Source organism: Cucurbita maxima, unplaced genomic scaffold (assembly GCF_002738345.1).
Source record: "Cucurbita maxima cultivar Rimu unplaced genomic scaffold, Cmax_1.0 Cma_Scf00091, whole genome shotgun sequence".
NCBI classification, from domain to species: Eukaryota; Viridiplantae; Streptophyta; class Magnoliopsida; order Cucurbitales; family Cucurbitaceae; genus Cucurbita; species Cucurbita maxima.
The window spans coordinates 138,650-163,644 of NW_019272107.1; the positions used below are offsets into that span (position 1 = coordinate 138,650).

Consider the following 24,995-nt stretch of genomic DNA (forward strand, 5'->3'; position numbering starts at 1 on the left):
ATTAACTTTAAACTTTAACTTATCTGGGTCGGTGGAGAAATTATTTATTTTCGTATACTAACAATAAAAAGAAAATTTCTACAAATTTAAGGATATTGATATTGCTTTTGAATCTATTATCTAATCATATTCATTGTTTCGACGTCTCCAAATGATACTCAAATATGAGTTCATTATCCAGACTATCAAAAGTATATGTCCAAGGACCGACCACCTTTTTGAATGTCCTCCCCTCATGATATTTGAATAACCTTCCTTTTCAAATTTCTAAACACTTTCCCATTACTTTTTATATACAAAGTCGAGTCAGATATAGATTATTTTAATATTTAATGATTGTATTTAAAGTCGATGAAAGTATATAATCTAATCCAACCCAAAATTATTTAAGGTTTCGTTGAATTGTGAACTCTGTTCGAACTATTTGCGTTATCAACCAAACTAATTTGAAATTTTGAATTGGTCCAAAATATTTTGCTAACCAAACTCATTTGGTATATATTAAAGTACTCCAAGAGTGAAAATTACCGTGCAAACTAATACAAGTCATTTTAACATATTTTGTCCTTCCTCCCATTTTTGCATCAAGATTATCACTAATGGGCGCTACACTCCAATGCATGATAAGAATGCTGCTGGAGTTGCATGGTCATAGTTTGTTAGCATTGAAAAACTCAAAAGCAAAATGAAAGAAGACAACACAAACAAACACAACAAACATTACTCACTTCAAACATTATTATTGTAACATTACAATACAAACATCATCAAACCACACACACCAGGTTGTTTTTGTCAGACCAAATACAAAAATCTCTTCCAGTAATACCTAAACTTCAAAACCCATAATCCCTTCTGGTCAAACAAACTTTTTGCAATTCAATCTCTGCCTCTCTCTGTTCTAGCCTAAACATAATACCAACTCTCTATTTTTGGGGTTAGACTGTAATTTTAGGGGGAACTCATGAATTTGTCAGTGAATGAATCACCTTAGCCATCTTCTTAGATCCGTCGTTGAAGAAGGGGAAATCTCGCCGCCGAGGCTGTCGGTGCAGCATGATGAATAGTTGGATTGCTGTTCCATCCCAAAGTACGTCCCGCTTACGCTCTTGAAGCTTGGACTTTTCAAATTTCGCTCGTAAACGCCATACCCATTTGGGTCAGGAACTGGGAATGATAGCCGTTTTTTTGCTGACCCAACTCCTCTCTCCCTCTCCGGCGTTGATGGCCGTTGTCTCGGCGCGCTATGTGACCGTAATCGTGCCTTTGCGGACTCTGTGGCTGCCATGTAATTCGGCAAACAATTGGCTTGGCTATAGCTGCTACTTGCTGCTGTTCTACTTTGTTGAAGTAAATTGCCACTGTAGTAATAGTTTGACCTTAAGCTTGGTGTTTGGGATGTGTTTTCGCTTTTGTCGTCTCTGATGATACGTGGGCTTGCGGACCGGACTAGCAGAGGTCTTGTTTTAGATGGGGACGGCGTGGCTGGTGAGTGGTGGAAACAGGGTATGCTTTGTTGCGACCGGTGGAGTGGCGAGCTGCCGGAATGTGGATTTGTTCTTTGTTGATTCTGAACCGTTCTCCGGTGAGAGTAGGGCTGGAAGGTGTCGATTTCCACTGTTTTGATGGGGTCTCTTTGATCAGTTGAAGCTCTTCCCCTGTTTTCCAATGGCTTCCTTGAATTCCATTGATCCAGCCATTTGGGTCTTTCTTCTAAATCATCTCCGCTTCCCATGGATGGACTTCGACCTCTCCGCCATATCTGAAAAAACAGAACAGACCCCTCAAAACAGAGCACCAAAACAGAGCAGCAAGAGATAGAGAAAGAGATGAACCTGTTGGGAGAAGGCGTGGGAGAGATTTCGATCACGCTTCAGGGCGATCTCTTTTCTGTGTTGAAGCATAGCTTTCACTTCTTCAACAGAGTGGGGCCGTTCATCCCAATCGTCTGTGACAGTGCTACTTCCCTCCCTAGACTGAGACTGCACGACAGGACACCATTTTCATTCAAGTTTCTTAATTTCAAATCAAGAACAGAAAACAAAGAAAACCCTTATCGGATTTCACTCACAATGGATTTTCTATCAGAGAAGTTTTGGAGATAACGCGATCCAAGGACGCTATTTGTGTCGCTGAAGGTGGATTTTCTACTGCCGTCATGGGAGAGTCTCATCCGCTGATCGAGCACACGGGCTTGCACTCGAACCAGAGCTTGCATGCAACGAAGGGTCATCTTCGCCTGCTTTCTCACGTTGTGACCCCTCACCAAAGCCTGCAACTTCACCAACCCCTTCAGCGCACGCAGAGCCCTCCTTGCCTGTAAAATTCAATTAGAGTAACTCACACCCAGCTCAACCCAAAAAGAACAGAGATTTACAGTACTTCATTAGCATACCAAGTATCCTCTAAAAGCGGTCTGAATAACAATCGCAGCATAGTGATATCTAGCGTGATTGGAAGGCCTAGTAGGGAGGCGAGCAATCTCCACAGCCGCTTGAGCAGTGGCGACAGCAGCTTCAGCAGTAGCCACCGCAACCGCAAGCGCTGCCTCGGAAGATGCATGTTCCGTAGCCGACGGCGTTTGGTGAGTATCCGTGTCGTGTAGATTGGTGGATCGCCTGAAAATCCATCTCCGCTTCTCTCTTTTCTGCAGAGGAAACGAAGGTGAGATCAAAAGGGTAAGAACAGAGAGAAAATGAAAAGCTCAGACCTTGTCGTCTTCATCCTTGGAAGGAGATCTAAAAGCCCTTTTGACAGCAGTCAACCAGGAGGAGCCTCCCTTCTTACCCATAAAAGAAAATGAAAAACAGAGGAGGGCGCTGCATTTACAAGAACAGCACTAGCAGGGAGGGGAAAACAGAGAGAGATGGTTCATGATTCAAGAACAGAGAAACCAGTAAGCAATGCAGCTGTGATTCCATCCAGGCCACCCAGAGATAATCTCGAATTCAACCCATTGGATAGTGAAGAATAGGAATCTGTACCCTTTTTTACTTTTAGTCTTTTAGTGTTTTTTTTCTTTTGCAGGGATATTAAATAAATTAATTAGTTGGATAGATGAATGAATAATAAGAGTGGAAGGAGATTGGGGACAAAAACAGCAATAATGGCGCATAGGGTTGTCAGTGGGACGAACCGAAAGGACCCAAGAAAGGGGCCGTGGACATTTAATAATACAAAGGATTCAACGCCATTCCATTCAAGTCCAGGCGTTGCGTTGCGTTGCGTTGCGTTGCGTTGCGTTACGATTGCCCCGCCGTGCGGAGGGTAAAGGGGGAGTGGGGGAGGGGTACGCCAACGCCAGCGCCAATGCCAGCGCCATTGCCAGCGCCATTGCTTGCTTTTTCCGCAGCCCCAAAGCCCCAAAAAAAGAAGAAAAAAAAAAAGTAATAAAAAATGAGTGGATGGATGGATAAAAGGCAGCGCCAGCTCCCCTGTTTCTCGAAATCTTACTTGAAAAAAAAACAAGGCTCATGTCGTGCTGTCACGTGCTACTGACACAGGGAGAGTGTTGGTTCACCTGTGGTGTCGGACCACGCTGTTCCTCCTTTTCAACAACGTTTCTTAATGTAACCCGTCATCTTGCACTCTTCACTCTATAGTTTACTTTAATTATAAGTTTTCAGTTCCCAAACAAACAAAATACATCATCGAATCTTTCTTGTCGTCCTCTAGAACATTAAAATAAGCAAAGTAATTAAAGATAGTGTCATTTATTTATATACTCATCATCTTCTTTTAATTAATCAATGTGAGACTCCAATAATCCTCCTCTCAAATAAATACACTATTGAACCTCGAGATAGTGTCTCTTACTTATACACTTATGATCTTCTCCTTAGTTAGTAGACCGAATTCCTATGAGGTCTTCACCTTCAAATAACTAAATCATATTTAATTATGAATTCTAATATCAAATTTTATTTAGGCTATTTTCTTTTTGTATGGTTGAGATTTTAACCATTTATTTAGTCTATTTTTTTAAAAAAAAAACGCTCCAACTTTAAAATTTAAAAAATAATAATCCAATAATGTTTAATTTTAATCTTTAATGGGTCAATTTAAAATTCAATTTTTTTATAAGTCTCTTAATCTAAAAAATAATATATAACTTGGTCGGTTAATTAAAATCGAATAGGAAATCGAAACAATGTTACTATAACGGTGTCAAAATCATATTTGAAAAAACTATAATGGTAGATAAATCTATATAATAAAATTATATAATGGAATGATTATACACGTTTTATTCTTTGGGCTTTTCTTTTAGGACTTTCTCTCAATATTTTTAAAACGTACCTAATTGGGGAGTTTTCACACTCTTATAAAACTGATATGTTCTCCTCCATCTACCACCAAAAACCATATTAAGCAATCACTCTTCAGTGACCACTAGTGGTTGGCTTCCTGATACACCCAATATGTATCTTTTACCACAAAAATAATTATCAGCAATCACCTCAAAACCTATAATCTTTTTATGAACAATAAAGCCAAAAAGCAATCAACATACAATCATATAATAACATACATACATACATAACCATATTTAGAAAACCAAAAACATTAAGCTTGGTTGATTAACACATCGAACCTCCAACATCGATATTCATGTTACTGTGTTTACATTTATAAGTGAGTATTAACGTTATTTTGAATCCAAAATCAAGAACTAACCAATTATTCGCGGAAAGAACAGTTCATACGCAGGTGATGTACAACCACCGACGGCAGCCCTTTGCATTTTCGTGGCGGCAACTTCCTTTTGGAGGAGGAGGAGGGATGAACAAGAAGAAATTGGTGATATCAGATGCATGTAATTGTGAGATAAAATCAATTTAGGGTTATTATTATTATTATTATTATCATCATTATTATTTTGATAATGCATATAATGGATATAAAAGTGTGTATATATATATATATCTATTATTAACCATCAGCCTATACATCTAAATACTTAATATGGAAGTCATTTTATTATTATTTTATTTTTTTGATCTCTTTCTTTTCTTTTGCCGTTAAATTTGGTGTACCATAAAAGAAAATAATTGAATTAAAAATTAAAAATTATATTTTCTATTTTTTTTTAAATTTTATTGACAGTATTTACTAAAATACATAAATAAAATTAATGAGTCGAATTGGGTGTCAAGTTAGGAATCCTTACCCTCATACAAACGTCATCTTTACTTGGGTACAACCTTTATCAATCATATTCTCATTTCTTTTTTGGTGGACTTTTCGAACTTTTTATTAAAAATTATATTAATTTCTTCTTTTTATAAGAATATACATTTTCTAAGATTTTATTTTATTTTTTTAAAAAACATCAATTTATATGTGTTAAAACTAAATTTAAATGGCTAAAAAATTAGAATGTCTTCCCAAAGTTCAAATCCAACAAGTGAAGCCCATTTACTTATATGTCTAAAAAAAATAAAATTAGAAGATGTAGTAAGTTTTTGAAGATGGAATACTCAAATATCAAATACCTTATTAAGGAGAGCATGAAAAATCAACCTCGAAAATAAGCTCGGAAGCTATCTGATTGTACGTTTGAGAGAGAAAAAAGATGTATTTAAAGAATCACGTTGAGAACCAAATTGTCACCGAATCAAGTTAGATTTCTATTGTCAAAGATCACGACAAAGAGAAGGTGTGATATTAGGATTCCATTTTAAAGCAAGCCTCTCTCATACACAAAATAAGACACGTGATGGAGGAGAGAGAAGCTATGGCAAAGGAGAGACTTGGTGCTTCGTCTGCAAGGAGGAGAGGCCTTTTGGGATGAATAGTTTATCAGCGTTCTTATTTGAACATCTTATTTAGGTCACATAATTATGTTCTTAATTTCTAGGCGTGGATATTAGCAAGAATTGATTGAAACTTTAGTATGGGTTCACATTGTTTGTCTCAGACATATTTTGATCGTGAACGGGCGCTCCAACATCTACGATCTTGAATGATCTTGAATGCTTGGGATAAGATGCAAGGAGGAGAGGAAAATTGGACCAGAGCGGCCTTAAATTAAATTATTAGTGGCATAGAATTGGACCAGATTCCAAAATTGATAGACACTTGATTTTCTCCTGCCATGGCCTTTTCAGATTGTCATTGTTCTTTCTGCACCAGAAAGCCTTGGAGGTCCACTGCTCCTGCTCTCTTCCAAAAACTGTATTAAATATGCAAAGCCTTTTACCACGGCCAAAAAAAAACTTAGCAAATTATAAATAAAAAATACATAGACAATATCATATTGTTACAGAGACCCATGATTTTTAATAGAGCAAATGCTCGATAGAGATTGCTGAGACCAGTAAAACGTTTGAAAGCAAACGGGAATTGCTGATTGCTTGATTAACTAATCCTAGCCCAAGAGATTGTGCGTAATTTTAATTTATGCGTGCAGCCATTGTTAATATGATACAAAGAAGGGAAAAAAAGGACAAACGCGTAATTTTAATTTATGCGTGCAGCCATTGTTAATATGATACAAAGAAGGGAAAAAAAGGACAAACATATATGTATAGATATATATATATATATATATATATATATTATTTCAACCCATACTGGAGCTTATCCATGGCGGATCCCTTCCAGCTCCCTGCCACACTGGAATGATCGGAGCTGGCAGCCGATCCGACGCCGTTTCCACACTTAGCCACCGTCCTCACGTTCTCAATCAACTCCTCCGTACGATTACCCTGCTTCAAAATCTCCGACAGCTGTTCCGGGCATATCACCAGCTTCACCTTCCAAACCCCCGTACTACTATACTTCGGAAACACCTCCGCCTCCGCCTCCGCCGCCCGCTTCTTCGCAACCGCATTCTGCGACTCGCACGTCGACATCCGATACGGCGTGGAAACAACGCTGGGCGCGTCCGCCTCGATTTTGGCAGAGGGCTTGTATGGGTTAAGCGGGAGAAGGTAATAGACTTGACCCTCGTGAAGCTCATCCTTATGAAGAAGGGGCTCCGAGAATATACTTCGGCTCTTAAAAATCGCGTGGCCGGGATATTCCCCTGTTATGCACTCCGCCGTAATCGGCGCATAAAGCTCCATAATTCCGCCGTCGACAGTCACCACTTTCACCACATCGACCCTTTCTCCGGCGACTTTCAACACGCAATTTCCCATATCCGGAAGCTAGAACATAGCAACAGAGAATTAAAATGTGCATAAGAAGAAGAAAAAGAAGGGAATATGTTCGATGGAAAAGAACAGAGCGCAAGAATCCTTTGCTTTCTAAATAAACAATACCTCCTGAATCCTCATATATGGGCAGTGAGCAGTCCAGGAGATGATGATGATGGCGATGGCCCCGCGGCCCGATGGCCTTAGCTTTTTGTCTTTTACAGACTCCTTTTTAATGAACAGAACAACGCAACATTGTTCTCGATATTCTACAGAATTATGAACACTATTTGTTTCATCTCTTTTAATTTACTCTCCAAAATAATTGAGCATCGAATTATTTTGTGGGTAATGCGTATGAATGTTGACAAAATTGGAGTAATAAATTGGGATAATGATGAAGAAGGTGAGTGAGTATTACACACAATGCCTGGGTTGTCAGCTTTCCTCACAAATGGAGCCCATCGCTACCATTATATGTGATTTGTGTATGTCACTTCCTCCATTTTTTCATATGCTATTATTCTACATTCATTTAATAATCCATTAATTTGCTGAATCTTAGCTTCTTATAGTATCACATTTCACCCTGTATTCAATTATTTTTTCTTCCACATTCATCCTTTCGCAAGCTTAGAAACTGAGCTTCGAATTCTTAGTGGTACTGTCCATTCATGTACTTTGAGAGCTTTCCTATTTATTTGAATAATTGACCGAAAGAGGGTTTCTCCATTTGCTACCCTTAGTATATAAGGGACTTTTGCCTAGAATAGAAGAAAGTCTCAAGGCAAAAGTAGAGAACAAAAATGACAAAGCACTGGTCTCAACGAGCGTCAAGTACTTCTCGATCAGTCTCACTAGTGCAGTGGATTGCTCTTTCTTTAGTCTTTAGTTAAGACTACCATTGAAGATGGGTTAATCCAAGCTTAATGGTCGACCACATTCAATAAGTGAGACTTTGAATGAAGGGTGGCTCTTTCAATCCAAATAGTTTATGAAAGGTTAAAAACAGTCTCTTCACGGGTTCCTTTTTTAAGGGAAAAAGTTCGAAAATACAAACTTTTAACACCTTTATGACTAATATTCTTTACGAGTGTTCTCGATCACCGAACCAATCTGAACTACTCAATCTAAATTATAAAAGTTGGATTGGGTTGAGTTGAGTTATTAAAAAATCAAAATTTTAGTTCAATTTGTAGATTAACATTTAACCTTGACATAAAATTATAACTCAACCTAGCTCTGTTTTATTCCAAAAAGATTAAAAGTTTGTAATTGATGTGACTATAGTTAAACTTTATAAGATTTTAGTTATTAATGTAACATATATTGTATATAGGTTTTTTTTAAAAAAGAACATCTCCGAAAAACAAGGATTGAGTTGGATGGTAAACTCTATTCTAATGGGTCGGGTCACCAACTAGTAAAACAAATTCACCTGAACCTGAACCAAATTTAATCGTGTAAATTTCTAAAATTTATATTTATATTTATGATAGGTTTTGTTTATTTGGTTAGGTGAAAAGTAATTAGGGGTAGGAGAAACAAGGCATTTTTTATGATAAAAGAAGGCATTATAAAAAGTTTAATGAAAAGAAGAAAGAGAAAGGATGGTGATTAGAGGTTAAAACAAGCCTTAAAAAGTAGTGCACAAAAGGAAATATGATTACGAAAGAGGTAGTAGGGCGGTGCTCCTTTTCGCTTTCTACTCTGAGACTCCTTTCAAGATTTTTAAAACGTGTATGTTAGTGAGAGATATCTATACTCTTGAGATCTCACCGCTGAATTCATTGTTTAATAACAACAATTTAAGTTAAAAATTTTGCAACTTGAGTAAATGGGTTGGGTCTAAAAATATCTCAATCCCGATCTACTTAATATTCTTGAATTAATAATATATACATTTATTGGTAACTTGGAACATAAGATTTGAATTTTGGAGTTAGAATTATGAGTGTAAGGGGAGAAGGGCAATGAAATGATATAGGGAAGGGAGGTGGAGGAGAAGCATCATGAACATCAAATCTTGTTGATTAGAAGATGCTTTGAAGCAACTTTATCGCTATAATCATTCAACCTGTTGCAACCATTCCAAATTTTCAACTCTCTTTCAGTTTTCTAAATTCTTCCCTATGTAATCATTATCCTTACCATATTGGAAGCCCATATAAGAAATTGAAATAATTATATTCATTAATATGATTAACGACTATAAACATGGCAACTTAATCCAAATTCACCGCTAATAGCTATTGAATCAGACATCGTTGGTGTGCAACAAGGATGTTGGGCCCTCAAGGGAGTGGATTGTAAAATCTCGCATTGGTTGTAGAGGGAAACGAAACATTCTTTATAATGATGTGAAAACTTCTCTCCAACATACGCGCTTTCAAACCGTAAGGTTTACGGCAATACGTAATAGGTCAAAGCGCACCGTATGCATTGACTTTCACTCTTTGAATAACAAATGTCCAAAAGATTCAAAACGGATAGTATGCATTGACTTTCGCTCTTTGAATAACAAATGTCTCCAAGATGAATTTCCATTACTCATTACTAAGATTGTGGTTCATTTTATGATGGATCATTATGTTATAAATAAATTCAAATAACTCTTGTAGATGAAGAGATGACGTGTAACGGTCTAAGCTCCCCTAGTAGATATTGTCCTCTTTTGACTTTCTCTTTCGGGCTTTACCTCAAAGTTTTTAAAACGCGTCTGATAGGAAAATGTTTCCACACCTTTATAAAGAATTCTTAGTTCTCTTCACAAACCGATGTGAGTCTCACAATCAACCCTCCTTTGGGGCCAGCGTTCTCATTGACACTTGTTCCCTTCTTCAATCAGTGTGGGATCCCCCAATCCACCCTCTTCAGGATCAAGTGTCCTTGTTGGCACACCGTCTCGTGTCCACCGCCCTTCGGTGCTCAGTCTTCTCACTGACACATCATCTAGTGTATGACTTTGATACCATTTGTAATAGCTCAAGTCCACCACTAGCAGAGATTATCCTTTTTGGGTTTTTGCTTCTAAGTTTTTCCTCAAGATCTTTAAAACGTGTGTCTAATAGGGAGAGGTTTACAGGCCCTTATAAAAAAAATGATTCGTTCTTCTCCCTAATCAATGTGGAATCACACATGACGACCTTTCGAACTCTAGAAAAGATATTGTTACTTGAAGATCCGATGAAAAAGTCTTCGTTGTTGAAAATTTGGAGACTTGAACTAGAGTAACGGGAGACATTGCCCTTATTTCGTTCGAGAAGCACATGCTTTTGTGCTCGAACAATGTTGTTGAATATCCAAAAACTTGGCTAGGACGAACATTTTGCATTGTCACAAGTAAATTATACCACCAAATGAAGATGAACATCAAGAAATAAACATGATCTTCGATTGGGATAGCCTCTCATAGACTATCTTTAACGTGGGAAGCTTCCCACAAATCCTGACGTAAGGTTGATGTCCGAAAGGTGTAAGCCCTGGTCCAATAAAGTCCAAGCCTAGTTTTAACCATAATTGGGCCGTGGCAGGAACGAGGCCGTGTCCTGGACCTGGGCCTGTCCATGCTGGGCTCCACAAATAAAGGAAGCCCACATATGAAGCTTCAATAAAAACCCTACCTTGGTGAGTTTCTCAAACCCTAGAACGCTTTCGTGTTGCGCAGCGAAGAACAGACTGCTTAGAGCCTCGCCTTCGCTCATACTTCTGGTTGGAAATCTCTCTCCTTCAATCCTCAATTATTTTTCCTGATTGATATTTCTGTAATGCGTTCAAATTCTAATGCTTCAGGAATTGTGTTCTTTTTCTGATTTCTTCTTCTGTAATTTTGATCGCTTTTGAACGTGCAGTGAAAATGTCGGTCGGTGAAATCGCTTGCTCTTATGCTGCTCTCATCCTCTACGACGATAACATCCCCGTCACCGTATGTTTCTCTTCAATCATGACATCCTCCTTCAATATTTATGTTCTTTATCAGTACTTACCTTTCGGGATCTCGTTTACCGATTTCTAAGTAATTAATAGGAAGATTATCATGTGTTATTCAAAAGGATTATTGTAAATGTTAGGAATGTTATCCTTTTTCAAACTGTTTCTTGGTTTTAATTTCATATATATATGTATAGAACGACGCTTACAATCTAGATATTGTTTTTCTGTTATTACAAATTTTCTTGTATGTTTATGAAATTTGTTCCGATGTGTGACGATTGTTTTTTGTTATGAATTTCTGTGATAGCGTTTGTTTTATCATCTGTATGGAAATGAGATCGTAATGTGTTTCTTTTAACAGGCAGAGAAGCTTGCCACGCTTGTAAAAGCTGCTGGAGTGGATGCGGAGTCCTACTGGTTCAGCCTTTTTGCTAAGCTTGCCGAGAAGCGTAACATTGGGGATTTGATCATGAACGTTGGGGCTGGCGGAGGTGCCGCAGTCGCTGCTGCTGTTCCAGCTGGTGGAGCCGGTGGGGCTGCTGCCGCAGCTGCACCTCCTCCGGAAGAGAAGAAGGTATGGCGATAGAGCAATTTCAATTCTGAGAATAATACTGTTATCCGTTCATGTACATCGTCATGACATGGGATTGTTTTTGTTACTTGCAGGAAGAACCAAAGGAGGAGAGTGACGATGATATGGGATTCAGTTTGTTTGATTAGATCAAACATGGCTTTGCATATTTTGAACTAGGTTGACTATCTTTTGAATGCCAGAGGGCTTTCTTGTTACTTTTCTGATTTGTAATTTTGGACGTCCGTGACAAAAATTTGCCTGAAGTTTTGTTTTGAATTTGAATTTGATCGCATCTTTTTGGTTTATCTATATCTTATGTCCTCTCAGTAGCTAGGCATATATGTTTTGGATGGTTGTTGCTTCTATGCGTTTCTGAACCTCACTTCCAGTTGCCAAATTCTTCTTCAATTGGGAGGAATTGAGCTTATGATAAGGAACAATTTCAACTTTTTAGAATGAATCTGGCTAAAATCATTAATTATTTCAGAAAAAAAATTTCGATTTAGTACTCATACGCACAAACAAAGAGTTGGATAGATACATAACTACGGTTGAACATCAAAGTGTGTTAATAACTTGATTAAAATTTGGACATGCCGCATGGTATGTACAGCTCCACTATGATCAATTCCCTCCCCAAGACTGGATCCACCGTGGGGTAATCATTAACTACCCCTCGGGATAATCCAAGTCCAGTCACACATCCCTAACCGTGCTTATGCCTAGCTCACACATATCCCTAATCATGCTTATGTCTAGCTCATGCTTATGCCTAGCTCACACATATCCCTAACCATGCTTATGTCTAGCTCACTAGTACTGGAAGTTATTTGCTATTTGGAAATCTATCTGTCATTCTTAGATCTTGTGGAGGACTATCACGGGTTCGTGACATCTAATCTATTGGTGCGTCAATATGTAAACCGTTCTAGTTGTAGCACCCTAAGCATAACTTGGTTCTCTTTGTGCATGTTTTGCAGAGAGATTATTCTATCAATCACATAGAGCACCCTATATATAATCTAATCATGTGTTCAAGTCCTATTCACCCTATATATAATCTCATCATGTGTTCAAGCTTATTGGGGAGATATCTTATTCGTAATATTCATGCCAACAATCAAGGAAACAAGCTCAACGGTGAGATAACATCCATCAATCACAAACATATAAAGTAGCATTCTTAAAAAATCTCATCATAGGGGCATTTTGAAATTTTTTTGCCTCGTGCATAACATACTTATCCATATTGCCCAACTCTTATTCTAGTCATGCATATTCTCTTTCTAGCTTTACGTAATACATAAAACAATATGCTTTCGGAAATCTCAGGAGGCATAACAATAATTTTATCATAACATATATGCAGTACATACTCATCTAAAGTCCTAAACATGTATTTTCTAACCACCTGAGCAATGAATGTTTGCATGCAAGCACATCCTACCGATCCCTACAAGTATAATATGCCTAAAGTCCGTGTAGTTACTTACATGGATGACATTCTTGAAATTTCTTTGGTAGGTCCTAGTTCAAGTCCTAATAGGGTTAATACTGAAATTAGAGCGAAAAATAGTCAAACAAGAGCCGAACAAGTCAAAAAGGAAAACTCATGCACCGGTCACGCACTCAAAAAGATCCTTACATGCAACTTCACATGTGCATCTTACGCACTTAGCTAGGAGGGTAGTCATGGGTCATTACAGTTCGCTCAGGTGGGGGTCGAGGGTGAGTCGACGCACCTTTGAACCCTACACAATATATATTAGATCTTATTTTCCCTCGGCCAATCTACGCTCGACACATGTCTCAGCCACTCCTAGACGTGCTCCTCCCATTTGGCAACACATTTCTCCTCCTCACCCATCTGCACATTCAATTTTTCAGAACACATTTCTCTTCGGAGCTTAGGTGTTACGAAACACCACCCTGTCCTTGTAATTTAGTCTTTTATATATCGTTTTGTAATTGTATCTTAGGCCCATTTTCCCCGTTTGTAATAATTTTGAACAACACCGTCTTTCCATGAAATTTCATTTCATATTTAATTGTGGTGTTATCTGACTTCTTTATTTCGATTTAAATTTTACTCAAATTTTTATTTTATTTTACTTTATTTATTTACTTATTTGAAGTTTCAAAACTTAATTTGTGGTTTGAATTGCATTTTTTTTTTTTAATTTGAAGTTTATCACTCAAACTTAATTTTGATTGTGTATAAAATCTGTTTAAAAGTGTAAAACCATTTAAAAATCATTTTCAAATATGTCTACGTATTATTATAAGATATATATTAGAATTAAATCAATGATATTTTTTTTTTTGAAAAAAATAAAAATTAAGAACAAAGATGAGAAAGAATGAATTAGTGAGTCCTCTAATTGTCTTGTGGGCGGATTACTTATCTTTGGATAACTAAATTAAATTAGCGAACTATTGTTGTCCCGCAACAATTGAACATGTACGTATGAACAACATGTGTGGTCGAATAAGTTTGGATTCCATACCAGCGATGTTCGGTTGGCGAAGGTAAACCTTGTCGACAGTCTAATGAAACCACAAATCTGGTCGAAAAATGAATATGGGGCTTAAGTTCTCTTTAAAATTGGTTGTGAGCGTGTCAAGATCACGAAGAAAAAGTATAACCGTAACATACAACTAGCTTAAGAATATTTTTTAAAATGAACGATTTTGAGCTCTTCACATCATTCTAAATCTATCCTGCCACCTATATTCATTGTATCAAGTTCACAAACTGAGTATCAAGCCATTAGAGTAAGGGTCATGAGTACCTTCTTCTTTAGAGAAGACGATGATATGACTAGTTCAATTGAGTTTTCTCTCTAAACATAAAAAAACATCAATCATACAATATATTTCAATGAAGATATGAGAAAAATGTTGTTGAAATTATCAATGCCACATTTAAGAAGAATAAAGTAATTTAGAGTTGTTGTATTTCATTAATATATTTTAAGATTTTTTATTTACTTTAAGTTACATTTACATAATGGTTAATTATACCGTAGGAATGATACAACTTTTGGAATGTCTTAAATAGTTTCATTTTGAGGCTATATAAAAACATGTATATTGTATTCGAATATCAAACAAATGTTCTTGCGTTGAGATATTTGATTAACAAGAATGATTCAAACTAGACATGATCGATCTTGCTTGTGAAGTGATTCGAATCTCAAACAAATGTTCTTGCGTTGAGATATTTGATTAACAAGAATCATTCAAACTAGACATGATCGATCTTGTTTGTGGAGTGATTCGAATCTCAAACAATGTTTTTGCCTTGAGATATTTGTGACACAATATCTATCACTCAAAAGTATGAATAGATCTGAAAATATTATTATTCAAGAAACAATACAGAGTTAAGAATGAAAAATAGAATTGGAATCCGAGGTTAATCTCATTGATATTCACAAAGTTTAAATAGGATAAAACTACCAACTAATACTTACAAATACGAAAAACATAAACCAACTAAATCTTGAAAATAAAATAAAATATACTCATCTCCAAATATAAACGGATTACAAATATCTTAATTAATTCAAACCAGCAATAAGTTACACTAAATTCTGACAATTTCATCCTAAGATAATTCGAATTTTATTTTCCTTGTAGTGATTCTATATCATTTGGAGATTTTATCGAGAGACATTTTGGTAGAATACTTTTATTTTCATTAATTTAAATAACGTTTATTTAATGGTTGATTATGTGAATTAATGGCAGCGTGGGCTTAAGTATTTTATTACATGTAAGTAATAAAACATAAACTATTCCTTTTTAACCTTAAAAAAAACAAGTTTAGTTCACATCATTTTTAATAAAAAAAAATGTTAATATTATATGACTAATTAATGACGTAATTTATAAATACATTTGGTTTCAGTTAATACTCTTACATGTCATAAATTGGTAAAATAAATTGGAAAGTACATTAAATAATAACAAATTAATTAAATGCTAGAGTGTTTTTATGTATAAATTGTTAATATTTGTAAAAAAAAAAAAGAAAAGAAAAGAAAAGAAAAGAAAAGAAAAGAAAAATTTAGACCCCACATGGGCATAGCCCGGGAGAATCTGCCACCTAATTCCTCCATTCTCACCTCCGTCACACTCGTCTTCGGTTTATCTCTGCAACGCGAGAAGCACTAGCTGACCATCAAAGAAAATCAAAGAAAATCAAAGAAAATCAAAGAACAGCGAAGAAACCGGATGATTTGATCGCACCTTCCCCAAGTCGATCATGGCTCATACTCAGCTAATCGACTCCCTCACCTCCCATATCTCCCTCTACCATTCCACATCCTTTCTCATGAACCATGATTCCAATCTCAGGTCCTCCATCCTTAGATGGTTCTCTTCTCTCACCGTTCACCAACGCCAAGCTCATCTCACCGTCGTTGATTTCAAATTTGTTCAAATCCTCATCCAAATGGTAGCACGAGTTCGCAGACGAGGACATGGTTTCTTTATCCTACTCCCCGACGTTCCATCCGGCGATCCTCTGCACTTGCCCGGTTTATGCTTTAAGAAGTCGCGCGGGCTTTTGTCTCGCGTCTCTGAGTCCAGTGAGTCTGAGAGGATGATTTTTGAGTCCTGTCGTTTATTCGGTTCCAGGGAAGGTGATAAGCTCGAGGAATGTTCTTGCTCGTTCAAGAATATCGATTCTTTAACTGTAAGCGAGGAATTCGTCGCGAATGTGGATAAATTTGTCAAGGTGATGGATGTAGTTTCAAATGGGTGGTTTTTGAGAGGTGAAGGGGATGACCTGACGTCCGATTGGGCTGAATTAAATTGGTTAAAAGCGAAAGGGTATTACAGTATTGAGGCGTTTGTCGCAAATCAGTTGGAGGTGGCTTTGAGATTGGCGTGGATGAACTTGAATACTGGAAAAAAAAGATCGGTGAAGCTCAAAGAGAAGGCTAGGGCAACTGGCATGGCGACAAACGTGTTTTGGAGGAAGAAGGGATGTGTGGACTGGTGGGATAAATTGGATGCTTCGTCAAGGGAAAAGCTTTTGACTTCAATTCTAGGAAAATCAGCAAAACAATTGGTAATTCTGGGAACATTAATATGTTGTTCGTTTTGCATGCTTATTTAGTTGAACTCGTTACTAATTATTTTACAATACTCGGGTTGTGGTTGTTTAATCATTTCGTCTCTTTACTTAAGTTCGCTCAAGTTTTTGTTCCTTTTTGTTTATTCATTCTTTAATCCGTACTCCAAGCATTTAGGTCGAGAGATGGATTATCCCAAGAAAAATTATGATTTTCCTTTCAAATTATTTTCGTAGGGTAATTATCTACTAAAATGATCAAAATAGGTTTAATGAAAGGCCAAAATGGATTACTTAGAACACGATTTTGGCATTTTAAATTCGACTCGCCTCTGGCTGTCAGATACATGCTTAAATTATGGAGTTCATCATTGTTTTCGTAGTTATTTCTTGAGGAATAGTTAATTTGTGGATTCAGATAGGGTGGATTACCGTAGAGAATTGCCCACCTGAAGCTTGAAATTTGTAGCCAAAACATTCATTGAAATATTATCTGCTATTCCCACTTCTGGGGGTGAATTATAGTCAAGAATCTTCCACTTCATGAGTGGAATTAAGACTCCCTTAGAGCTGTTTGAGAAGCTTGTTGTGGGTTCTTAGATGTTGCTCAAAGAGCGTTAACTTGATTAGGTATTTTTTTAGTGAGTTTATTTCTTATGTCATGCCAAAATTCTAATGTATGCGAGGGAGAGTTCAAAAATGGATTTGAGGAATTGTTTTATAGGAAATGGTTAGAGATATTATTAGCATATATTAGGGGCATAATTGTCCTTAACTAACAAGTTTGTTTGTGTACCGGTTGTAAAGGGGGTGTTGAGATGGGTAAAATTGAGAATTTTTTTTTGGGTGAGCATCAGGTCTCTCAAAGTGCTGGAGTGTTGTATTTTTCTTTCCTTTATCAATGACTTGTTTATATTATTTTCTCCTCCAAAGCCCAGTATCTATTGAATTTCATTAGAGCAGTTTGATCTTGAGCATGCATTTGGAGTCTAGGAGAATGCTGCTGGAAATCAGAAATATTTTGGAAGATATGATGAGTGAATTTGCAACAAGGAAAATGAAACCAACTAAGGATATGAAATTGATCCCTAAACTTGTGGGAGAGGAGCTTTTTTTCGAGGTGCTAATTGAAAGCATCAATACTACTGATAAACACAAAGTGGATGCTGGCTGTGGCTCTTTCCACAAACATGTGTATATTGGGCTTGCTCCATATTTTGTTCCTTAAGAACTTCATGTAAAGAACACTAGAAGAACCCAAGGGCCAGGTAAATTTTTTGATATTCTAATTGAATCTCTCTCCCTGCTGATAGGGCACAAGGATTTTTGATTAGTCAACAGGGTAAATTTTTGCCCCAGCAGATAATGACACCATTTCTGTATTGGCAGCACTATCGCCCTGATAAGGTCTGATTGAAATAAGCTATAGGATGCTGCTGTTGGGAGAGTGACACCAATACTGGTGCTTGATGCATCCGTTTTGATCACAAAAGGGCAAGAAAAATCAGGTTAAGTGTATATATAGGTTGGGTTGGGTTAAGAAATTTTTTTGGTCCACAATACATATCACGTTAATAACTAAAATCTGATAGAAGTCAAATATCAAATATTCACAAGTCACAACGTATCACCTATGCCTATTAGAAATGTCAAATGGTCTTAATTTTCATAACAATCCTAAAAGAAGGGTTGGGTTGTTAAACATACTTTCTGGTTGGTCAGTTAGTCCGACAAAAAAAGTTCGAACCCGTAGACTGAACTAAATTTTTGGTTTTCCAAAAATCCAACCCAACCAAAAAAACAAAAAAAAAAAAAAAAAAAAAGAAAGAAAGAAAGAAAGAAAAAGAACCCAACCCAAACTTTATAGTCTGGGTTGTTAGGACTTTTGGGTCATATGAACATATATGAACATCTCTAATCATGTTAAGTAAGTACTGGAGGCATCACCCTTGTTTCAAGGCATTGAATGCCACAGTTTCCTTGGTAGTCCACATGAAGGAATCCCTTATGAGAAACTAATGTAAAGGACCTGCCATGATATCATAATTCAACACAAAACATTTGTAATGGCCTGTCAACCCCTAAAAACTCCTAAATTCTTTCACGGACCTTGGTATTGCCCAGTTGATCATGGCTCAAGTCTTTCCTTTATCAGCCTTGACCCCATTGGCAGACACTTTATTTAGTATTGGGTAAAGACATTTCTTAACATTGCTGGAAAACGCATTGTCCCTCAAAATGTTAAACACTGCGCCCAGATATAAGGTGACTGGAAAAATCCGGGCTGTAGAATACGATGTCTTTAAAGAAGACTAATGTAGATTGTCTCCAAAAGGGTCGAAATACCTGATTCATAAGGAATTGGAAAGTAGCGGGAACGTTGGTTAGCCCACAGTGGCCTTCTTGAGTCCTAAACATTGTTTTTGGTATATCTTGCTTGTTCATACATATTTGGTGATACCTCGATTTGAGGTCGAGCCTAGAGAACACCATGGATCCATAGAGCTCATCAAAGAGTTGTTATATGACTAGAATGGGAAAATTGTTGGGAATCGTCACTTGGTTTAAAGCTTTGTAATCAACATAGAACCTCCATCCACCATCCTTCTTATTGACCAACAGACAAGGGGCTTGTGCTATGTTTGATGATTCTATAAGCCAACATTTTACTATCAGCATCTCTCTATCTCTGACTTTTGCACGTGTATACTTGTAGGGTCAGACATTCACCTGTTGTTGCCCTTCTACCAACACAATTTGATGGTCAGCATTCCTTTTAGGTGGTAACCTTGTTGGCAGTTGAAAGACGTAGATTATTACAAAAGTTTTTGTATCTCATTGGGCAACTATCACTGCTTTTTCTCTTTTGCCCTTGTTCTTCCATTGATAGAACTTGCAACGCAAATAGAAAACCTTGGTCGCGCTTTGACCACAATTTCGCTAACATCTTTAACAATACTTCAACCTTTGTTAATGATGGGTCCCTTCTAATTGTAACTTTATTGGTCCTTACTTTGAGACAATACTTCAACCTTTGTTAATGATGGGTCCCTTCTAATTGTAACTTTATTGGTCCTTACTTTGAGGGCCATCGTCAAGTTTGTCCAGTTCACTCCCATGAATCTCTTTGTTCTCAGCTATTGCAACCCCAAAATTACACCGATTCCCCTTAGGTCCAAGGGTAAGAAATCCTCTTGGATAGTTAACTCCGGTACCCAAAATTACACCGATTCCCCTTAGGTCCAAGGGTAAGAAATCCTCTTGGATAGTTAACTCCGGTAAGTGTACCATGACATCTTGACAAATGCCCTTGCCCTTCACAGCAATGTCGTTCCAGTTACAATGTCGTAGTTCGTAGTTTCGGTCTTTGGAAGTTCCCGTTCATCAACCAATCGGTGTGAGATGAATTATGGGTAGTGCCACAATCGATCAAAACCATCACATCTTTGTTACCCACCTTTCCTCGCACTTTCATTTGTTCCTGGTGCGGAAAAACCAATGGCTGATTTCAAATTAAACTCAACTATATCACCCACCATTTATTGTTCCTGGTGCGGAAAAACCAATGGCTGATTTCAAATTAAACTCAACTATATCACCCACCATTTATGCTTCGGCTTCTGCAGTTTTCTACTCATTTTCGAATGATTCTTCCTATCTGAGTTCAACCTCCCCAAACTCACTATTAATTGAACTCGTAGCTCTCATACCTTACGTTTTTACAATGGTGATTCATCGTATATTTTCGTCGCACCTTAAGTACAATCCCTTTTCTCTTTAGCTTGGAACTTAGTGTCTGATAACCTTCGTAACAGCTCTTTGCTATTAGGGATCCCTTTTCTAAGGATTGTAATAGACCGAGTTGGTTTAAAGGTGTGGTTCACTAGTTTGGTTATACTCGACCTTGTATTCATACAAATGTTATTGTGGCCTGTTTTGCCAATTTCTCCACTTGGGGCCGGGCCTATGGATCCCTTTGCCATTTTAATTGCCAAATCACGATCCTCTATTAAATGGGTCTATTTCATAATATCCTCGAGCCCAACTGGCTGTCGACTCACAACCACTGCCATAATTGTTGGGTTCAATCGCAAGCAGGTCCTTCAGTAACGACGGTGAATAGGTTTTGAACCTTGCTCAATATTCTGCTATCATTCATTCTTGCTCAATAGCTAGTAATCAAGCACATAGGCTACCTTCCCGTGATGGATGGAATATGGCAAACAATTTGGTCTTCAAATCTTCCCACGAGGAGATTTTCTTTAGCCTATTGTATTGAAAATTGTTAGAATAAAAAAACAGCAAGTTCTCACAGAGCTGGTTCTCTCCTTCTAGACAACATTGTCCACAAAAAATCCCCCCTTTTCACTATAAACCTAAACTACCCCCTGCATAAACCTCCCACACTCCACCATTTCCATACGTGCTCGATCCCAAAAGGTCCCCACCCTAGCTTTTTTTTTTTTTCCATCCCTCTATCCCCTCTTTACCCTTTCTAGAATAAATTTTTAATTTGAGAGTTAATCTTGATATAAGTATAACTATTGGAATGGATTTATTTTTTCTTTTTATTTTCTAAAATAAGAAACTTTATTTCGTTAAATAAAAAATTGTGTAGTCTTGAAGCAGAAGGTGGGTCTTTTTATCAGATCCAAAAATTGTAACAGCTGGGGAACCCAACCCTTCATATTTTTAGTCTAGGTTTTGAAATTTTAGGAATTATTACAATAACAACTGGGGAACCCAACCCTTCATATTTTTAGTCTAGGTTTTGAAATTTTAGGAATTATTACAATAACAACACTTGGTAACTGCTTAACTAAGTTAAGTGACAGTACTAAACTTAAACTAATTGATTAATGTAGTTGCTAGTTAAGATAATTACAAAGATATCCCTTACATCATTCTTCTTTCCTTGAAAATTTGATTTGCTTTTAATTTTAACTTGTAGTGTGACCTTTCCTTACATCATTCTTCTTTCCTTGAAAATTTGATTTGCTTTTAATTTTAACTTGTAGTGTGACCTTTCATTATGCTCAACCTAACTTCCAGTCATTTTTTGAGTTTTCAGATACATGAGATTCTGAGGTGGACAAGTGGACTTGCGGAGCATGAGATGGGGCTCTTTAGTGCCGAATGGAATAAACCATTTAGGTACAATTGTACTATATCTCCATCAAGGTCCATGGCTCTTTAGTGCCGAATGGAATAAACCATTTAGGTACAATTGTACTATATCTCCATCAAGGTCCATGTTAGCATCCCAAGCGGACCTGCATATAGACTTCAACATTATTCCAGCTACACATTCTGGAAAACCTTCTTCCTTATCCAACATATTTAGAAAATTGCTTGTGCTTCAGGATATTGTTACGATGGTATCAACCTTCTTCCTTATCCAACATATTTAGAAAATTGCTTGTGCTTCAGGATATTGTTACGATGGTATCTTCGTGTCTTCATGATGAATACTATAAGAGTAATCTCTTTTACAGCACTTTGGGTTCTATCTGTGCCATCCCTGATTGTATATTAAGAAAATTGCGGGAATTTCTTATGTTTATTTCACTTGATTGCACAAAACTTGAACTTCTAGGAGAGGGGAATAGTAAGTCCTTGCCTAGTAAATCAACAGAGAATCTAGGTGCTTCCCGTCGAAGGAAAAAGGGAAAGAGCCGGAAATCACAGAATCCTGTGCCGAAGGCATGTATAGGTGATTTATCATGTAATAAATTTCATAAGGTAATTTTGTTTTGAAGCGTAAGAAATATTATATTATGGACTTATCTGCTTGAATAAATTTCATAAGGTAATTTTGTTTTGAAGCGTAAGAAATATTATATTATGGACTTATCTGCTTGATTTGAATTTAACCAATTGATGTAGCCTCAGGATTTGGACAAGGAGTGTGCTCATAAAGGGAGAGAAGATATGATGGAATCCACAATGCCTATTTTGTCCAAGGGAAATGATACTTGCAGAGAAATGTCAGCAGATGTATCAAAAACGGTTGATTTGGCTTTTGTTTATTTATAATGATACTTGCAGAGAAATGTCAGCAGATGTATCAAAAACGGTTGATTTGGCTTTTGTTTATTTATTTGTTGTTTAATGAGTTTTTATTTGAATTATACATCTAAGTACTGGCTTGAATGCATTGTAACCAGTTGCCTGTCAACAGGTACATGACCATATAATGAGTGTTGGAAAAAATCAAGGTACTACAAGGAAGAAGAAAAAACACAAAAGTAAAAACTCTGGTGGGAACAACAGATTAGTTGAAATAATACCTTCTGAAGGGCCAACCGCTAAATTCTCCTCTCCATCTTTTAGTTCTCAGGATCAGGTAGCAGAGTTGGATAGCATGTTCAGAAAACCTTTCATTTCAAATATCAAGAATGATAGTTCAAATAATTATGACAGTTTAACTTCAAACTCAAGTCCTATAGTTCCCTCTAGTGAGCCTAATAGAGAGTATAACAGTAACCAAAATGTTGAAGTACATGAAATTTCTGGGCCAACGGAATCTGTCTGTCACGTTGGTCCTGGAGAATCTCAGTTCCCAAAAGGAATAATTGAAAATCAATGCGTATCATCTACATTAGTTCCTTCTCATTTTCCTTCATTGGAGTTAAAGAATATTGTCAAAAGTGATGTCAATGTGAATGGCTCTGTGCGATCTTGTGAATTACGAGAAAAATCATCTTTGTTAGATAAACTTCCGAGAACTTTTGATATACAGGAGAAATCATGCCTATCTCGAGATCAATTTAGTGGTGACATTTGTAATACTAGGACCTTGAATTCTTCGTTCAATTCACATCTCCCGCCTGCTACTGATAGATTACATTTAGATGCTGGTCATAATTGGCACAATCATTTCCGTCGGTCTTTCACACCTGCAATGCATCAACCAAGAAGTTCTTCTGTTAAAGGTGGTTGCAATCCAATTCTGACTCGACCACTGTTAATGAGTCTAGATTGGCCCCCTGTCTTACGAAGTGCTTCTGGCTTGGCTTCAACAATGACGTCAAATCATGATTTTGGGTTTCTTCCTAGGAGACAATCTACTTTTCGGCAGGGGTTCCCTACTAACAGCAATCAGATTAGTACGGAAGATGAAAAGTACTCTGGTAATCTCACTGATTTTCCTGATTTGTCAAATAATCAGGACCTAGCAGATGAGTGTGATGGAAACTGGATATCGGAGGAAGAATTGGAAATGCATGCAGTTTCTGGGTTAGACTACAATCAGTATTTCGGTGGTGGTGTAATGTACTGGAATCCTTCTGATCACCATGGGACAGGGTTTTCTCGACCTCCTTCTCTTAGTTCTGATGATAGCTCATGGGCTTGGTGTGAAGCTGACATGAACCGAACTGTTGATGATATGGTTGCTTTCTCTTCTTCTTACAGTAATGGATTGGCATCCCCAACTGCTACGTCATTCTGTTCTCCTTTTGATCCACTGGGATCTGGAAAACAGGCGCTTGGTTATGTGGTGCAAGGACCTGATCTACCCACCAACATGCTTCATTCCTCACTGACTATGAATGATTCGGTGACAGAGGAGGATGCTCCTAGATCTTTGGCAAATTTGCCTAGTGATGTTGAAGGGAAGACAGGAGACTCACATCCATTTCCAATGTTGCCGCCTATTGTTATTCCAAATATGTCAAGGGAAAGATCAAGATCTGAGTTCTGCCATGGTTTTGACCATAAAAGCCCATGCATCCCTCCCACTAGGAGAGAGCAATCTCGAGTAAAGCGGCCACCATCTCCTGTAGTTCTTTGTGTTCCACGGGCACCAATACCACCTCCACCTTCTCCTGTAAGCGACTCCAGGAAGCACAGGGGATTTCCTACTGTTAGATCTGGTAGCTCAAGTCCAAGGCATTGGGGTGTAAAGGGTTGGTATCCTGATGGAACTAATTTGGAAGAAGCATGCTTACATATTGATGGTGCTGAAGTTGTCTGGCCTAATTGGAGAAATAAAAGTAATTCTAATTGCTCGACAGTTCAACCTTTATCATTAATAGCAATGTCCCAGATAGCTCTCGATCAGGAGCATGTGAGTATGCAACCACAATCCAAATATTTGAGCTATGTACTGGGTCTGAAATTTCCTTAACGGTTAATTTCTTTTGCAGCCAGATGTTGCGTTTCCTCTCTTTCCCCCAACAACAAGCTGTCCTGTAAAAAAGGAATCTCTTTCTTTGATGCATAGCTGCCTAAATGATGAGATCAACTCTTTCTGCAAGCA

General features: G+C 37.3%; 4 protein-coding genes and 1 long non-coding RNA gene across 5 annotated transcripts in view; 2 read left to right on the top strand and 3 right to left on the bottom strand.

The window, feature by feature from the left end:
- Positions 1–707: 707 nt before the first annotated feature.
- On the bottom strand, positions 708–3,017 carry LOC111472875 (protein IQ-DOMAIN 1-like). The gene is made up of 5 exons (XM_023118468.1): positions 2,711–3,017; positions 2,396–2,647; positions 2,072–2,317; positions 1,836–1,982; positions 708–1,762 (listed from the first exon to the last, which is right to left on the bottom strand). Exons 1-5 carry the CDS (start codon positions 2,789–2,791, stop codon positions 986–988), a joined length of 1,503 nt encoding a protein of 500 aa, XP_022974236.1. The 5' UTR covers positions 2,792–3,017; the 3' UTR covers positions 708–985.
- A 1,479-nt stretch (positions 3,018–4,496) lies between these two features.
- Positions 4,497–5,589, bottom strand: LOC111472894. The gene is made up of 2 exons (XR_002715504.1): positions 5,496–5,589; positions 4,497–4,762 (listed from the first exon to the last, which is right to left on the bottom strand). It is a non-coding gene; the product is annotated as an uncharacterized LOC111472894 (long non-coding RNA).
- Positions 5,590–6,473: 884 nt separating this feature from the next.
- Positions 6,474–7,447, bottom strand: LOC111472889. The gene is made up of 2 exons (XM_023118488.1): positions 7,269–7,447; positions 6,474–7,154 (listed from the first exon to the last, which is right to left on the bottom strand). The coding sequence occupies exons 1-2, from the start codon at positions 7,281–7,283 to the stop codon at positions 6,561–6,563; spliced, it is 609 nt and encodes a 202-aa protein (XP_022974256.1). The 5' UTR covers positions 7,284–7,447; the 3' UTR covers positions 6,474–6,560.
- A 3,304-nt stretch (positions 7,448–10,751) lies between these two features.
- Positions 10,752–11,999, top strand: LOC111472886 (60S acidic ribosomal protein P1-like). The gene is made up of 4 exons (XM_023118485.1): positions 10,752–10,853; positions 10,994–11,067; positions 11,437–11,649; positions 11,742–11,999. The coding sequence occupies exons 2-4, from the start codon at positions 10,999–11,001 to the stop codon at positions 11,793–11,795; spliced, it is 336 nt and encodes a 111-aa protein (XP_022974253.1). The 5' UTR covers positions 10,752–10,853; positions 10,994–10,998; the 3' UTR covers positions 11,796–11,999.
- A 3,751-nt stretch (positions 12,000–15,750) lies between these two features.
- Positions 15,751–24,995, top strand: part of LOC111472892 — a 31,376-nt gene continuing 22,131 nt past the window's right edge. The window contains exons 1-7 of the mRNA XM_023118490.1: positions 15,751–16,729; positions 21,804–21,886; positions 21,954–22,072; positions 22,140–22,474; positions 22,619–22,741; positions 22,914–24,803; positions 24,883–24,994. Coding sequence (XP_022974258.1) covers positions 15,920–16,729; positions 21,804–21,886; positions 21,954–22,072; positions 22,140–22,474; positions 22,619–22,741; positions 22,914–24,803; positions 24,883–24,994 — 3,472 coding nt within the window. The 5' untranslated portion in view covers positions 15,751–15,919. The remainder of the gene's footprint in view (positions 16,730–21,803; positions 21,887–21,953; positions 22,073–22,139; positions 22,475–22,618; positions 22,742–22,913; positions 24,804–24,882; position 24,995) is intronic.

What these genes read in the sequence shown, in the direction of transcription:
- LOC111472875 (XM_023118468.1), bottom strand. Translation starts at nt 2,791, where the DNA reads ATGGGTAAGAAGGGAGGCTCCTCCTGGTTGACTGCTGTCAAAAGGGCT. An exon ending in CCAAGGATGAAGACGACAAG is followed by an intron (nt 2,648 to 2,710) that starts GTCTGAGCTTTT and finishes TTTCCTCTGCAG; the next exon opens with AAAAGAGAGAAGCGGAGATG. An exon ending in CCGCTTTTAGAGGATACTTG is followed by an intron (nt 2,318 to 2,395) that starts GTATGCTAATGA and finishes TGAATTTTACAG; the next exon opens with GCAAGGAGGGCTCTGCGTGC.
- LOC111472886 (XM_023118485.1), top strand. Translation starts at nt 10,999, where the DNA reads ATGTCGGTCGGTGAAATCGCTTGCTCTTATGCTGCTCTCATCCTCTAC. An exon ending in ACGATAACATCCCCGTCACC is followed by an intron (nt 11,068 to 11,436) that starts GTATGTTTCTCT and finishes TTCTTTTAACAG; the next exon opens with GCAGAGAAGCTTGCCACGCT. An exon ending in CTCCTCCGGAAGAGAAGAAG is followed by an intron (nt 11,650 to 11,741) that starts GTATGGCGATAG and finishes TGTTACTTGCAG; the next exon opens with GAAGAACCAAAGGAGGAGAG.